Raw genomic sequence first — 14,377 nt, forward strand, 5'->3', positions numbered from 1 at the left:
CCATACACCTACCCACCTTCTTTCCCAACCCTCCAAACAAGGGGGAAAGAATTCTAAACTTGCTAGACATGCACAGACAACTCAGATACTATCTGGACCGTACTAAACCATTCAGAAAAACAAACCAACTACTTGTCAGCTTTGCCCCTGGGGCAGAGGGGAAGCCCATTTCCAAACAAAATATTTCCAAATGGATATTACACTGTACCCATGTCTTCTAAGGCCTACATGTGGAACCCCCCCCCAAGTCAATCCATACCCATTCTACTAAGGCAGCCTCCACTTCCACAGCCTTGGTCAGGGGAGTCCCCACCAGGGACAGGACCTCTGTCCATACCTTTACAAAATTACTACCTACCTCTTTTTTTTCTAAATCTAGGGCAGGTTTTGCTTCTGCAGGGCCTGCTGACCCATGACTAGGACTCTAACCTATCCTTCCATCCCTCTCCTTAGCTTTGGGAATCCTCCCATAGGTGATGACTGCAATAGTGAAATATGAAGAACATAGTACAGTTGTGTACACTTACCATAAATGTCGATGTTTGAGTGTATTCACTGTTGCAGCCTGGTTTCTGTCCCTCCCATCCCCCGTATAGCATCTTCTCCTAGGGGGACATAAGCTTCCCACAGTGGCTTTTAGCCATCAGGACCACTTTTCCTAATGAGGACTGCAACAGTGAAACACGAAGAACATAGTACAGTTGTGTACACTTACCATAAATGTAGATGATCGAGCGTATTCACTGTTGCAGCATGGTTTCCCTCCCTCCATCACCCATATAGCATCTTCTCCTAAGGGGACATAAGCTTCCCACGGTGGCTTTTAGCCAACAGGACCACTTTTCCTTATTTCCTTGTGTTTCCGACAGGTTAGGGCAAGAAAAACTGATGTAATGACATCGGCTGCCTTGCTTTATAGCACTGACGTCCTAACAGACTACAGGCGACTGCAGCCGACGCAAAAAAAAATTGACTCTGATATTCGAGCCGGCCGTGAGCTACCACAGCAGGGATAACCCACAGGTGATGACTGCAACAGTGAATACACTCGAACATCGACATTTATGGTAAGTGTACACAACTGTACTTTATCTCTTTGAATGGATATAACCCCATATAGCTAGAGCTACTGAAGCAGTGATCATTGTAACATCTACTGTTATGGTAAGTTTACTTAAACAACTGTACTTCATGATTGCAGAGTGAGTCATAGTTTGTTGTATTGCATGGAGGTTCATCTCCTGCATGTACTACATCAGTGTGTGAAGCCGTGTAGGAGTGCAGTAAAGCACTTGGCTGACATTGTCAAGTACACAACAGCATAACCCTTAACATCTTTAGTTAAGACTTTTGGTCAAATCCAAAAATAATTAGGGGTGGTCAAAATCAGGACTCTTTAAATATTGCTTGCATTCATTTAAAAAAGTTAGAACAGATTCTGTAGCAATATTTTCTGAACATAGTCTTGAGATTTACTTGAAAGTCAAAACTTTTACAAGTGACAGGACTAAAATGAAGCAAAAATGGGGACGTTGTGCACAGTCAGGGACAGTTATGAGGCACTGTACATAAAATGCTCCACTGTAGAATTAGTGGCTTTAAGTGCTGTTAGTTTGTTCTGCCATACTTATTTTTAGAAATTGTGGCAGAGTGAGGGTCTAACAGCTTTTAAAAGTTGTTTTACCTACTGCCACTGCTCTTTGCTGGCCAGCACTGTTCCTTATTGGTCCCTAGCATGCCACCTGACCATAACAGCTCGTGAGATGTCTTTAACAAGCTTTTGTTAAGCATCCTTAACCACTTTAAGATTATCTGTCATGCTAGGGAATCATTTAACAAGTTTATCTCTCTGTTTCGGAGAGTAGTTGCAGTGTTTCATGCTCTGTAAAGACTTGAAAGGATTCACCCCTAGAAAAAAGCATGGAAAAGAGTATGAAAGTGTAATTATAATGAGCATCCATTTTCCCTCTAAGAGTAGTAGTAATAGTCGAAGTAGTAATAGTGATATAAAACTGGGTCATATGCCCTGAAAATGTGGAAATAGAATGCTTTAAGGGAAACGTTTACAGCAAGAACAAGACTGCTTTTCCCTCAAGATTCAGGACAGATATTGAAGTGTAACAACATGTTACACTAATTGTGATAAAAAGGTGTTGGCTTAAATAAGTAAGATGGTTACTATTTCATGTTACTTAGTCATTGTAACAATGATCCATCAATTGAGGTAGAATTTACTTGCTTTTGGTGTAGTGGAGGTTGGGTATTTAACATCCTTTGGAATTCTTCTGTTTTACGGTAGGTTTGAATACCATAGGTTCATAGGTTCATACTAGGCTATCTACCGTAGGGCATTTATAAGCCTAACCAAAGTGTGTTTGGCTTTCGCCACCCATTTTAAATTAATTTTGCTATGCCCTTTTTCGAGGTTAGTATACTGTGCCTCTGTCTAACAGTGACACAGAAGTGATACCCCGGGTAAACCTACAATCTCCCATCCACTCATCAAGATTCCTCTTGAAGAGAGTCAATGTGGGACTCTGCCTAACCTGGACTGGGGTTTTATTCCAGAGTGAAGGGAGCCTCCGGGTTATGAATCTGTCCCTCCAGCATGTCCTATTTATTTCAGTGCTGAGGTTCAAGTCTCTCGAGCGCGTGGCTCGATGAGATTTGGATTTTCTGAGGTGCAGCATGTCCATTAATTCCAGGTTGGACATTGCTTTATACGTCAGGCATAGATCGCCTCTGAGCAGGTGGTATGCCACTGAATAGAGCTGTAGTTTAACCGGGCAGCATATGGCATCTGTTTGAGCCCTTTGATCCTCTTGGTGAGCTACTTTTGGGGTCTTTCCAGTTGCTGCAGGTGTCTGGTAAGGTACATCCCAAAAGGCGCATTGTACTCAATGTATGGGCCTGATGAGGGATGAGTAAAGAGGCACAATGACCTCCCCTGATCTAGATGTGAATCCCTTCATGATTAGGTGGGCTATATAAAATGTTTTTCTAACCACTTTGGCCACGTGGTTGCCAAATGAGAGATTGCTATCAACTTGGGTCCCCAGGTCCCTAATTACTTCTTCTGTACTTAATGGATTACCACCTATGTGGTAATTTGTGGGCACTTGTTTTTGCCAAAGGGGATGACTATGCACTTTTTGGCGTTTAGCTTGAGGCCATGGCTCTGGCACCAGTTGTCTGTTTCTGGGAGGCCCTTTTGGAGGATGCTTGTGTCGGCTGGAGAGTCGATTATGGCGCCCAGTTTGCAGTCATCTGCGAACTTGGTCAGCCACAGTCCTTCCATGTTGGCCTGTACCTCCGAGAAATATATACCGAACGAGAGGTCCCAGGACTGAGCCTTGTGGGACGCCACTTGTAACTGGTTTGGAGTGTGACATGGCTCCAGCAATTCTAACCATGTGGGTTCTGTCCTTGAGCCAGTTTGCAACCCATCTAGTGACATAGGGGTTTATATTTAAGCTGGTGAGCTTATCTATAATGCCCGAGTGGGGTATTGTATCGAAGGCTTTTGCGAGGTCCGGGTAGGCTGTGTGGGCCACCTTCCCCTCGTCAATGGCCTTGGTGACTGTTTCAAAGAAATTGACCAGGTTTAAGAGGCAGGATCTGCCCTTAACAAAGTCAAACTGGGTAGGATCCATTGTCTGTAGGTCCCCAATATCTTTATGAGGTCCATGATGATCCTTTCCATAGCTTTGCAGACCAAGCTAGTCAGGCTTATGGGGCGATAGTTTTAACAAAGTCAAACTGGGTAGGATCCATTGTCTGTAGGTCCCCAATATCTTTATGAGGTCCATGATGATCCTTTCCATAGCTTTGCAGACCAAGCTAGTCAGGCTTATGGGGCGATAGTTTCCAGGATCCGTTGAGGCACCACCTTTGTGGAGAGGGACCACTGTTGCTGTACGCCACTCTTTGGGTACATGTCCTGTAGTAAGGCTGAGATTGAACAGTAGTTTTATGTTTGGATTTAGCTCTTCTTGGAGTTCATGTAGGATGCAGCCCGGGACACCGTCTGGTCCCATTGGTGCTGTGTTTTTTGCTTTGGAGAGGGCGGATCTTACCTGAGCATCTGAGATGTCAGGGGGGCAGCACTCTGCTGGGATAGATATTTGCCCTTTTGGTGGGGGGGGGGGGGGTAGAAGTTTGCGCTGAACCTGTCCGCTAGGATGCTGGCAATGTCTGTGGGTTCGGTGTATTTTTTGTTATTTTGGACTAATTCTGAGTATATCTGGGAATTCCCACCCAGGTTCCTAACATAACTAAAGAAAGCCTTGTGATTATCCTTAGTGTCCTGTGCAATTTTTCTCTCGAAGCTGGCCTTAGACTATTTTATGAGTGCCCGTAGTTTTTTGCTAATACTGATCAGAGATGCCTTCCCTTTTTGGGATTTTGCTCTCATGTAGTAGCTTCCTCCTTCTGCTGTATAGTTTGTTTATGGCTGGGGTCCACCAGATAGGACGTCTGCCTTTGGAGGATTGGGTCTTGGTTTTATTTGGGATTGCATGATCCATGCATTCCTGAAGGTGTTCATAGAATGCGTTTATAAAGGATTCTGCTGTCTGGGCCGTATTTTCCACAGGCCCGGGGGCTTTGAAGGATTCCACCTTGGTTTTGAGGAGTGTGAAATTTGCTTTAGAGAAGTTTTTCACTGTGGTTTTCTGGGCAGGGGGTGGGGTCGGCATGTGAATATCCAGTGAGATTAGTTTATGGTCTGATCTTACCAGTGAGGGATACACTTCTGGTCTGGAGCATAGAGTCCCCATGTTGGTGATGATCAGGTCCAGTATGTTTTCCCCTCTTGTGAGAGTGGTAACAAGTTGTTCCATAGCATTTGAGTGTATAAATTCTAGGAACCTTTGGGCTAGGGTGTTGAAGCTAGAGTAATGCTCCCAGTCTATGTTTGGGTAGTTGAAGTCGCCCCATATAATGGTGTTTGGAGAGACCTTCATATTTTCCAGTGTTCTCAGGTAGGCCGAGTGGGGTTCCTGGGTTTGGGAGGGTGGTCTGAAGCAGGCTATAAACTGGAAGGCAGTTTTACCCACTGTTAGTTGCACATGGATAGTCTCTGATGCTTCGTGCTGTGCCACCAACCTGGAGGTGTGGGTATCTTTGACGAATATTGATACTCCCCCTCCTTTTGTGGTTCGGTCCAAGTTTTGGGGCCGAAAAGCATGGTGTGAGGTATAACCTTGTAGTGCTGGGGTGCTCTCGGGAGCCTTGAACCAGGTTTCTGTTACTGCACAGATATCGATGTTCTCCATGCTAAGGAGAGTTTTGAGTGCGTGCATCTTGAGGTTTAGACTTCTGGCGTTAAGTAGCATTACTCTTAGTTTCTTATCCCTTGTGATACCTATGGAGGTGAGTTTGTCTTTTGAGCCTTGCCTAAAAAAGGCACTATGGGGGTAGCAAGAGCCTTTGCCAATATCCGAAAGCCCAGGGGTGACAGGTGCAAGCCGTCCCTAGTGAAGCATCGTGGCTTGTCGAGCATGTCATCCCAGGCTGACAGGCATTGGATCCCCTTTGAATGACACCAATACTTAAGCCAGTTGTTGAAATTGATCATCTTGTCTTCATATTGTGGCATCATTCTTGGTGAGGGTAAGATGCTACTCAATGTCAGGGTCATACCGGCCTGGGCTACATGCTCAGAGAGCTCCTCTATGTCTCTTTTCATGTAGTCCAGGGAGGTACATCTCAGGTCATTCACACCAGCATGGACAATGACTGAGTCATATTTGTACTTGCCTTGGAGTGACATGAGTGCTTGTGTTATGTGGCGGATCCTAGCGCCCCACAGGCAGCTCACCTTGACCACCTTCTTGTTCAGCCTGGTGAGCGGGACGTCAGTATGCCTGACAATAGAGTCACCTATTACAAGTGTATCAGGTGTGTTGTTTAGCCTTAAGGGCTGTGACTGTTTGGCACACTGGCTTTGTGAGCTGTGTGTTGCACGTGTTTTGTTTTGGGGTAGCGGTTGCTTGGGTGTCTGCTTTGGAGGTCTCTGCTGCTTAGGCAGATTTTTATTTAGAGCCTCCGAGTATGTTTTTGTGCGTTTGTGTTTGGTTTGCTGAAGTGGTAGGTCTATGTGAGACTGGAATTGTAGTGAGTGTGGTTTCATTCTCCTCCTGAAGGGTTACGCCAGTACTGAGTTGATAGAGCTTAGCCTCCAGTTTGGCTGTATGGTTGCATCTCTCACATGTGTTGGAATTTGTTGGGAGGAGGAGAGGGTTGTCTGTGTACATGAGGCAGTTGTAACATTGCCTCAAGATTCCCAGATTCACCAGCTGGACCGGAGAGGAGATTGACAACTGACATTTGGACATGCTAGAATAGTATTGGGAATTCCTTTATAATTGGAAAAAAAGGGCCAATGGGGAACAAGGTACGCAAGGGGAGTTTGTAAGGATTTAGTGCTTTTAATTTTTTTAGTGCTGACTTATATAATTGCTTTAGTGAGCAAGTGCCAGGTAACTTAAATGCAATGTGTTACAGGTAACTTAAGTGCAAAAACGACTAACAGTAACTTTCTTTCAAGTGAAACAAGGAAATAAGTACAGTAAGCAATGCAGATATCACTAGGGATCCACAGAAGCGCTGAAAAGCCGCATTTTAGGTGGAATTAGCTTTTCGGGGAAATAAGCAAACAAACAACAAGCGTACAAACAAAGCTAGATTCAGCAGGTCTGGATCTAGTCTATGCTACAGCAAACAAGGTGTATCAATTACAGTAAGAAGCAGTTCAGATATGCAGGCACTATAAGCCTTTAACCAGAAATTCCCAGCTCAGAAGGGCAGAGTCCAGCCTCTCCTCCCACAGGAGTACAGACCACGAACCCCATAAAAGGTAAAGTGATTCCTAATTGTGCTAAGTTATACAAAGTTATTTTCTCCTCTGACCATGGGCAGAAGTCGGTAAACAGAGCAATGCTGCATAGGCCCTTTATGTATTGGATAGAAAAATAGCAGCTTTTGTTTTTAAACCCACCATCTGCTTCTTGAGCTCAAGCTTCAGGTTTGTAGATTTGCCCAAATAGAATATTTCATAGCTAAAGGATCTAAATAGCCAGTCATGATAGACTTCTCCAAAGTGGCCTTAAAAGACTCCCCCTTTTTGTGAAACAGAATTCTTCCCCAAGCCTGTTCAAGTACAGTTTGGACCTATGGATGGGAAATCGCAAATTCACCCCTGGCTTGTCACCTTTGGCCCTTATGGACAGTAGCAGTTTCTAGATGGCCTAAAGTTACAGGCATATACCAGTGTCATTGTACCCATGGGCATTGATAATTGGGAAAATCAGGGCATGAATGGCTAGGCTGAAAAAGGCTCTAGGGCCGTTGGCCCTAGTAACCTTTGATCCTATATGAATATCCTATTGCACAAATAGGTGTCCTTCATTTTGAAAATTTCTTACAGATTTTTAGAGCTGTGCCCCAGCATAAAAGTATCAAAGCAAATGTTTTGTATTTCAGTTAAAGGCCAATTTGAATGACCATTATGTGAGACCTAATAGAGTTGCATGGATAGTCCTGAAAAAGAACTTTTGGTATGTGCCCTCTGCTGTTCTGAAACTCAAGTCAATTGAAGATTACAGTGATCAGTTTGTCCTACACTGAGTATCAGTTACCACCGTCTCATTTTCCTTCTGGTTGAAGGGATGCAGAATAGCCTTAAATCAGTTTCCAGATAAAGGCTTTGTTCTTCTGAGGCACTTTAGTGCTTTGTGGCACTAAATTTGAAAGTTACTTTATTTTAAAAAATTTGTAAAGTGAACATTTGCAGTTGTTTGATGGTTAGTGATGATACAACCCACTTTAGAGAATTCTATCATGATCTGCTATTTAGATCCTTCCATTCTTTCACTTACTGTCTTTCAGATGCTTGACATCTAAGTTTGTACATAAATGAGATACATCAGACTGTTGTCTGCTGACCACCCCAAATGGAAGAAGTGGATCTTCCAAGCAGTTGGCAGTTGTTGGTCTTAACTCATAGATTTTCCCTCATTTAGCTTCCACTGCTTTTACATTCTACTCCTTAGTAACTAGCATATTCTGTTAAGGGCCATTTATTTATTTACTTTACATTTGTTGACCAGGGAAGGCCAGCTGGACACACAGGCCCCTCTTCAGCAGAGTCCCAGGGAGAAAAGATCCAGTACATGCAATACAAACAAAATTAAGTTGTACAGTATCAACAGTGTCAAGCAGAATACAGTCACATTTTACAGCGTCAGAAAACCAGGTGAAAATGTCTCTAATACTGTATAGTTATTGTGGACTACTTATTGTGTATTTTTAATAGACGCCTTCCTTGTTTCGTAGGTTTCATTGCTGGAGTATCGGAAAAGGAAGCAAGAAGCTAAAGAAGGTGGTTCATCTATAGGCACACCAACAAGGTCTAGTAGTAACAGCACATCTGCAGACTCTGAATCTTCCAGCATGTTGGGGTCATCATCAAGAGCACCTTCTTCTCCTCAGAGTGGCTTTTCTTCCCCTGTACATTCATCAGTCCCACAGATTGAAGAGGTCAGTCCCCCAGACACTAGTATCAGCCGATCTGTAGGGATTTCATCTCTTTCCAAGTCTCAGGATAACATCTGTAGTCGATGGTGAGTAATGCTATTTGGAATAAATTCAGCAGTGTGGATGTTTGTCGTGTGATTCAAAAGGGTATTGGAACCTTTTTTAATTGTGATTTTGGGTTCCAGCTGCCCCTGTATGCCTCAGCCATTATGGCTTTTACAGATGCTATCAGTCAGGGTTTACGTGTCTGTCATTGTCTGCGACATTGTTCCATGCATAAGGTGTAACTGACTTTTTCTGGTACATTGTTTACACAAGTGACAAACCCTCTTAAGTTCCATCATCTTTGAGATTCATGCTAACCTGTAATTCCCATGTTTCCATTGGAGATCTTGTGGAGTATCTCCCTCCTCAGAGCGGTGGTGAATATGTAAAAGCCTAGTCATCATTCTTGGCTAGACCAACACTCTGGCAGCTAAGGCTGTAGTTGCTTTGGTCAGCAGTAGTTTATGTAGACACTTGGTCCTTTACTAATGGGCCAGCTTGAAGAGGTTAATATTTTTGAAGATGTAAGCTTAGAAGGATGTCTAGTTTGCAGATTTTTGATAGATGTCTTCTGTTGGCAGGTTGTGTTAATTTGTAAATTGTATTGAGTATTGGCATTGTTTGTTTCCTATTGCTTTGAAGGTTGTTCAGTGTATTTAAAACCATGAAGCAGTTTTAGATAGAAAAGAAATTTGTGTTTAAACAGATTCTTGAAATCATGCATAGAAATATTTTGTCCTTTTTGACTGGGCTTGCAGGCAGCATGCTGACAAAACTCAGTTCTGTGCTCTGATAACTTTCTGAAGAATCGAAGACTTCACAGTAGGTGTACTAGAATGCATCAAAGCCTTCTTTTTGGTTAATGTTACTGAAACTGAGATGACAAGCATTGTTTTAAATCAAAGAGTAAATGTTCAGAGTGAGTGAATAATACCCTTCATCCAGTACAGGTAGCATAGAGGAATAAATCCTTAATTTTGCTGCCAAGCAACTAGAGATCAACTGCTAGCTCAGGAGTTTCGCGGAGCTAGCACTGAGTTTGGGTGGGCCCATTCTTGCAGGAGGGAGGAAGAGAGGTGGCCACACACACACACACTTGCCACTATTCTTCATAGGAGGAGAAGGCAATATAGAAGGGTGACCTGGGGCTGGGCTTTATGGTGTTTTTAGATGTTTTTCATTTGATAATGCTTGTATGAAAAAAGAGCCTTCCAACTACTGATAGGGGCTTTGCAGTGATTTGTACTGGATTCCTTGAACCACTTATTGTCTCCTCCTCCTGGTGGTAACACCTGCAGCCACTAGTGATAGACAGTCATGTCCTCTGGCTGTTTCTTAGTCCACATCAGACTAGGGAGAATATTCTTGTTGGTCTGTGGATAAGTAGCAAATAAAGGTTTACTGTTTAGCCAAGCTAGGTGCTTGTTTCCCAGAGTAGTACCCCTGCCATGGATTGCTCATTTTTCCAGGGATTTCCCATGAAAATAAAACCAGTCTAAGGCATTTAACTTATCTTGCTCTTTCTCTTTTGAACAGAGAACACTTAAAAAGTTATTTTACCATAATGTTCCATCTGTATTGTTGATCCTTGTTCAGTCATTACGTCTGGGTAGTCTGTTCTGACCTCGGAACCAAGCCGTCCATCTTCCAAGCTCGCACCAGCCGCAAACTCTCGAGCTAAACACTTACCCAGAATTCCCCTCTCTCTGTTACCTCATATTTTGTTTGCAAGTCAAAAGAAGATAGAGGGTACCTCTGGTCAAATGGCCTAATGGAACTGGATGTTGAAATCCATTATAAGCCTCAGGAGGGGGAAGGAGGGAGGGTCGTAATGACAACAATACAGATGGAACATTATGGTAAGACATAACTTTATCTGATATTGTTAATCCTCGTTCATTCCTTACGTCTGGGACAGAGTCCCCAGCTACCTTTATTTCTGGGAGGCTCTCATGGATGGACATTCCTGAGCACCATTGAACCAAAAGATGCTCATTCTCTGGAGGCCAAATCCAATTTGTAATGGTTGATGAAGGTATGAGGTCTAGCCCAAGTTGCAGCTGCACAAATGTCATGTAAAGAAGAACTAGCATTGAAGGCAGCAGAAGTTGCTACCGACCTTGTGTAATGAGCCCTTATGGCTGTAGTTAGAGGGATATTGTGCTCTTTGTAAATACATGTTACACAGTCTTTTAACAATTTAGCCAATGTGATCTTAGAAGCAGCACATCCTAATCTAGGTCCAGAATAGGCCAAGAATAACCGATCTGATTTGCGAGAAGCCTTAGTTCTGTCCATGTAGAAACAAATTTGCCTGTGAATGTCTAGAGTGTGTAGGCAATACTCTCCCCAGTTAGAATGATTGGGAAAGAAAACTGGCAGTTCAGTGGTTTGGTTAATGGACATTTCAGAGATCACTTTTGGCAGAAAGGAAGGATTAGTTCTTAATGACACTCTATCTTTATGAAAGGTCAAGTAGGGCTGTTTGATGCACAGAGCTTGAAGTTCAGAAATACGTCTGGCAGAAGTAATGGCAACCAAGAACAAAGTTTTCCATGAAAGAAACTTGGTCGCATGAAGAAGCTGGTTCAAAAGGTGACATTGTCAGAGCTCACAAGACTAATGACACGTCCCATGGCTGGGTAGGTTCTCTAAATGGGGGCTTCAAATGATTTATGCCTTTTAGAAACGTCTTGCATAATTTGTGTGACATAAGGGAAGACTCTTGGACACCATTGTGAAAATTAGATATTGCGGCCAAATGAACCAGAATGGTAGAAGCAGAAAGGCCAGATTGGAATAAACTTGAGAGGTATTCCAGTACCACCGGCACCGGTGTTAAAAAAGAATCTGTCTGCTTTTCCTTCAGCCAAATAGTAAACTTTTTCCACTTGCTGAGATGTGTATTTCTGGTGGAAGACTTACGAGATGCAATAAGAATGTCACGTACTGGGGAAGAAAGATCATTCTGCCTGGCAATCACAGGAAGTGGAGGAGCCAAGCTGTGAGCTTCAGGCTGTTCAAATTGGGGTGAATCAGGTTCTGTGGATGGGAGATCAAGTCCAGAGTTGGATCGAGAATCCATGGTTGATCTAGCAGGTGAGGCCATAGAAAGGGGAACCAAATTTGGCAAGGCCAGTATGGAGCTATGAGGGTTACTTTGCTCTTCAACCGGCGGGCTTTCTTCAGGAACTGGGGAATGAGGGAAAGAGGGGGAAAAGCATAAAGTAGACCCGAGGGCCAATTGTGGACTAGAGCGTCCCTGGGAGAGCGTCCCCGAGGGGGAACCAGGGCAAAGTAATTGCTGCATTTGTAATTGATCGGGGATGCAAAGAGGTCGCAGTATGGGAGACCCCAGCGGTTGAAAATCTCAGCCGCTACTAAAGGATTCAGGGACCACTCGTGAGGTTGTAGAATGCACCTGCCGAGTCTGTCTGCTATCACGTTGGAACTCCCGGGAATGTGCGTTGCGATGAGAAAGCGGTTGGTAGCCATCGCCCATTGCCATATGTTCATGGCCTCCCGACAAAGTGAGTAAGATTTGGTTCTTTCTTGTTTGTTGATGTACCAGACTACTGCCATGTTGTCTGATTGTATTGCAGTAGTCCCTGACAGCAGTAGGGGACTGAATGCTTGCAACGCTAGAAGCACCGCCCTCAGCTGTAGGACATTTATATGCAGATGGGCCTCCATTTCAGACCACGTGCCCTGGACTGTCTTTCCCTGAAATAGCCCCCACCCCATCAGGGAGGCGTCCATGGTCACTGTAGCCTTGGGCTGTTGGGATGTAAAGGGGCGAGACCATTGTGGCGGGTTCTGTGACATCCACCAAATTAGTTCTTGCTTGCACCTCTGGACTACCCGAATCTTGGATGATAGAGGATACTGAAAGGGATACCCCTGGGTGAGTAGTAGCTATTGTAGAAGTCTCATGTGGAACCTCGCAAGGGGGACAATAGTGATGGAGGCTGCCATGGAACCCAGCAGCTGGAGAACAGAATGTGCCATGGATTTTTCTCTTAAAAGGATCGGTATGAGTTGTTGTTTTATCCTTAGGATTCTGTGCTCTGGAAAGGATGCCCTGCAATTTTTTTTGTATTCAACAGCACCCCAATGAATTCTATGGACTGAGATGGGGTCAGGTTGGATTTTTGCCAGTTTATAGTTATGCCTAGCCTTCCTGCGGTGTGAAGAGTATGCCAAGGCTGCTTCCAATGGATGTCTGGTGGGGATGGTAATGAGCCAGTCGTGTAGGTATGGAAACATCTGGAATCCCTGTAGTTGTAAGTGAGCTGTGACGACTGCCATGCACTTTGTGAACACTCTGGGGGCTGTAGAGAGTCCGAAGGGCAGTACTCGGAACTGGTAATGACTGGCTCCCGCACGGAAGCGAAGGAATCTTCTTGATGGTCTGTCCACCTTTATGTGGTAGTACGCTTCTTGAAGATCTATAGAGCACATCCAGTCATCTTTTTCCAAGTGTGGGAGGATAGACTGAATTGTGACCATCCGGAATTTCTGTACCTTTACAAACTTGCTTAATACGCTGAGATCCAAAATTGGTCTCCAGTCCCCGGTCTTCTTTTTTCGCACAAAAAGTAGTCTTCAGTAGAATCTGGATTCTATCTGGTCTGGGGGGACTACTTGGATGACGCTTTTCTAGCAGCTTTGAGATCTCAAATGCTGCTGCTTCCCTTTGACTGGGTGGAATGTTGGGAAGGTTTCTTAGGGGGATGGGACAAAGATTGAAGGGGATATGATAACCTCTGGTTATTATCTTTTGTACCCAAGAGTCGGTGGTAATGGTTAGCCAGGCAGAAGGGTACAAAGAGAAACTACCCCCAATCACTTCCAGAGGAAAGCAGCTGGGTCGCTCTTCAGGAGCGCTGGTAGAATTGACCAGAGGAGGAGTCTCTGGCAGCATGATTTCATGGACCTCCTCTGCCCCGAAAGGGGCGTCTTCCATATGAGTTCCCCCCCTCTGTCTCTAGGGCAGAAATCGGCTCATGTGTCATGGAAAGAACCTTGAGACTTTTTGTGTCACATCTTCCCACTCTTCTGGTTTCTGGAGAAAGCCCATTGAGGGGAAGAGTAACGGATGCCCACGGCAGCAAGGGTCTTACAGTCCTGTTCACATGTAGCCAGTGTGTCTTTCACTTTGGGTTGAAATAACGAAGAGGCTTCAATGGGAGCATTCAGAAAGGAAGCCTTGAAGGGTTCCGAGAGGTCACACAGATGCATCCAGGCATGCCATCTCATGACTATGCCTGCACCCGCTGCTCCTTCGGATGCATGAGAAATCAGACGCATGGAGGAGTTGGATACTAATTCAAGGGTGGCTAACTGTGAGGCCACTTTGTTACGGACCTCATCAGACACAGCTCCGGCCAAAGTTTCAGAGAGCTCAGAGATTGCACCTCTTTGAAGCCTGATAAAATGTGCCATATAATTCAGGGACCTAACCGCAAAGGTCGCTGATGCAAAGATACGCTTCCCTAATCTGTCCAGTGCCTGAGACTCCTTGTTGGGCAGATGGACAGTCTGGCTCTCTTCTGCCAGATCCTTTGTAGTTGCGGCCGCCACCACCATGGCATCTACTGAAAGACCTTTGGACCAGTGGGGTCAGTATCTGGAGGGGACAAGATTTATTCTGACTTCCGGGGAATGGCTTCAACAGTGTCAGGAGCCTTCCATGCATGCTGCACGATGAGCCGGGCAAGTTCGTCAGCAGGTGGAGTAACCCAGGAGGTAGGGGGCTGGGCACGAAAGGCCTGCAGGAACATAGACTCTTCAG

At 44.6% G+C, this 14,377-nt stretch overlaps 1 protein-coding gene across 2 annotated transcripts in view; it reads left to right on the top strand.

Annotated features, from left to right (window-relative positions):
- The window catches only part of SETD5 (SET domain containing 5), a 2,687,190-nt gene that overhangs the window by 2,606,646 nt on the left and 66,167 nt on the right, over positions 1-14,377 (top strand). For both annotated transcript variants that reach the window (XM_044078031.1, XM_044078032.1), the window contains one exon: positions 8,338-8,624. In XM_044078031.1, the coding sequence (XP_043933966.1) occupies positions 8,338-8,624 (287 nt within the window). The remainder of the gene's footprint in view (positions 1-8,337; positions 8,625-14,377) is intronic.

The sequence above is a fragment of the Protopterus annectens genome, chromosome 7.part0 (assembly GCF_019279795.1).
Source record: "Protopterus annectens isolate FY-2018-M chromosome 7.part0, PAN1.0, whole genome shotgun sequence".
NCBI lineage: Eukaryota > Metazoa > Chordata > Ceratodontiformes > Protopteridae > Protopterus > Protopterus annectens.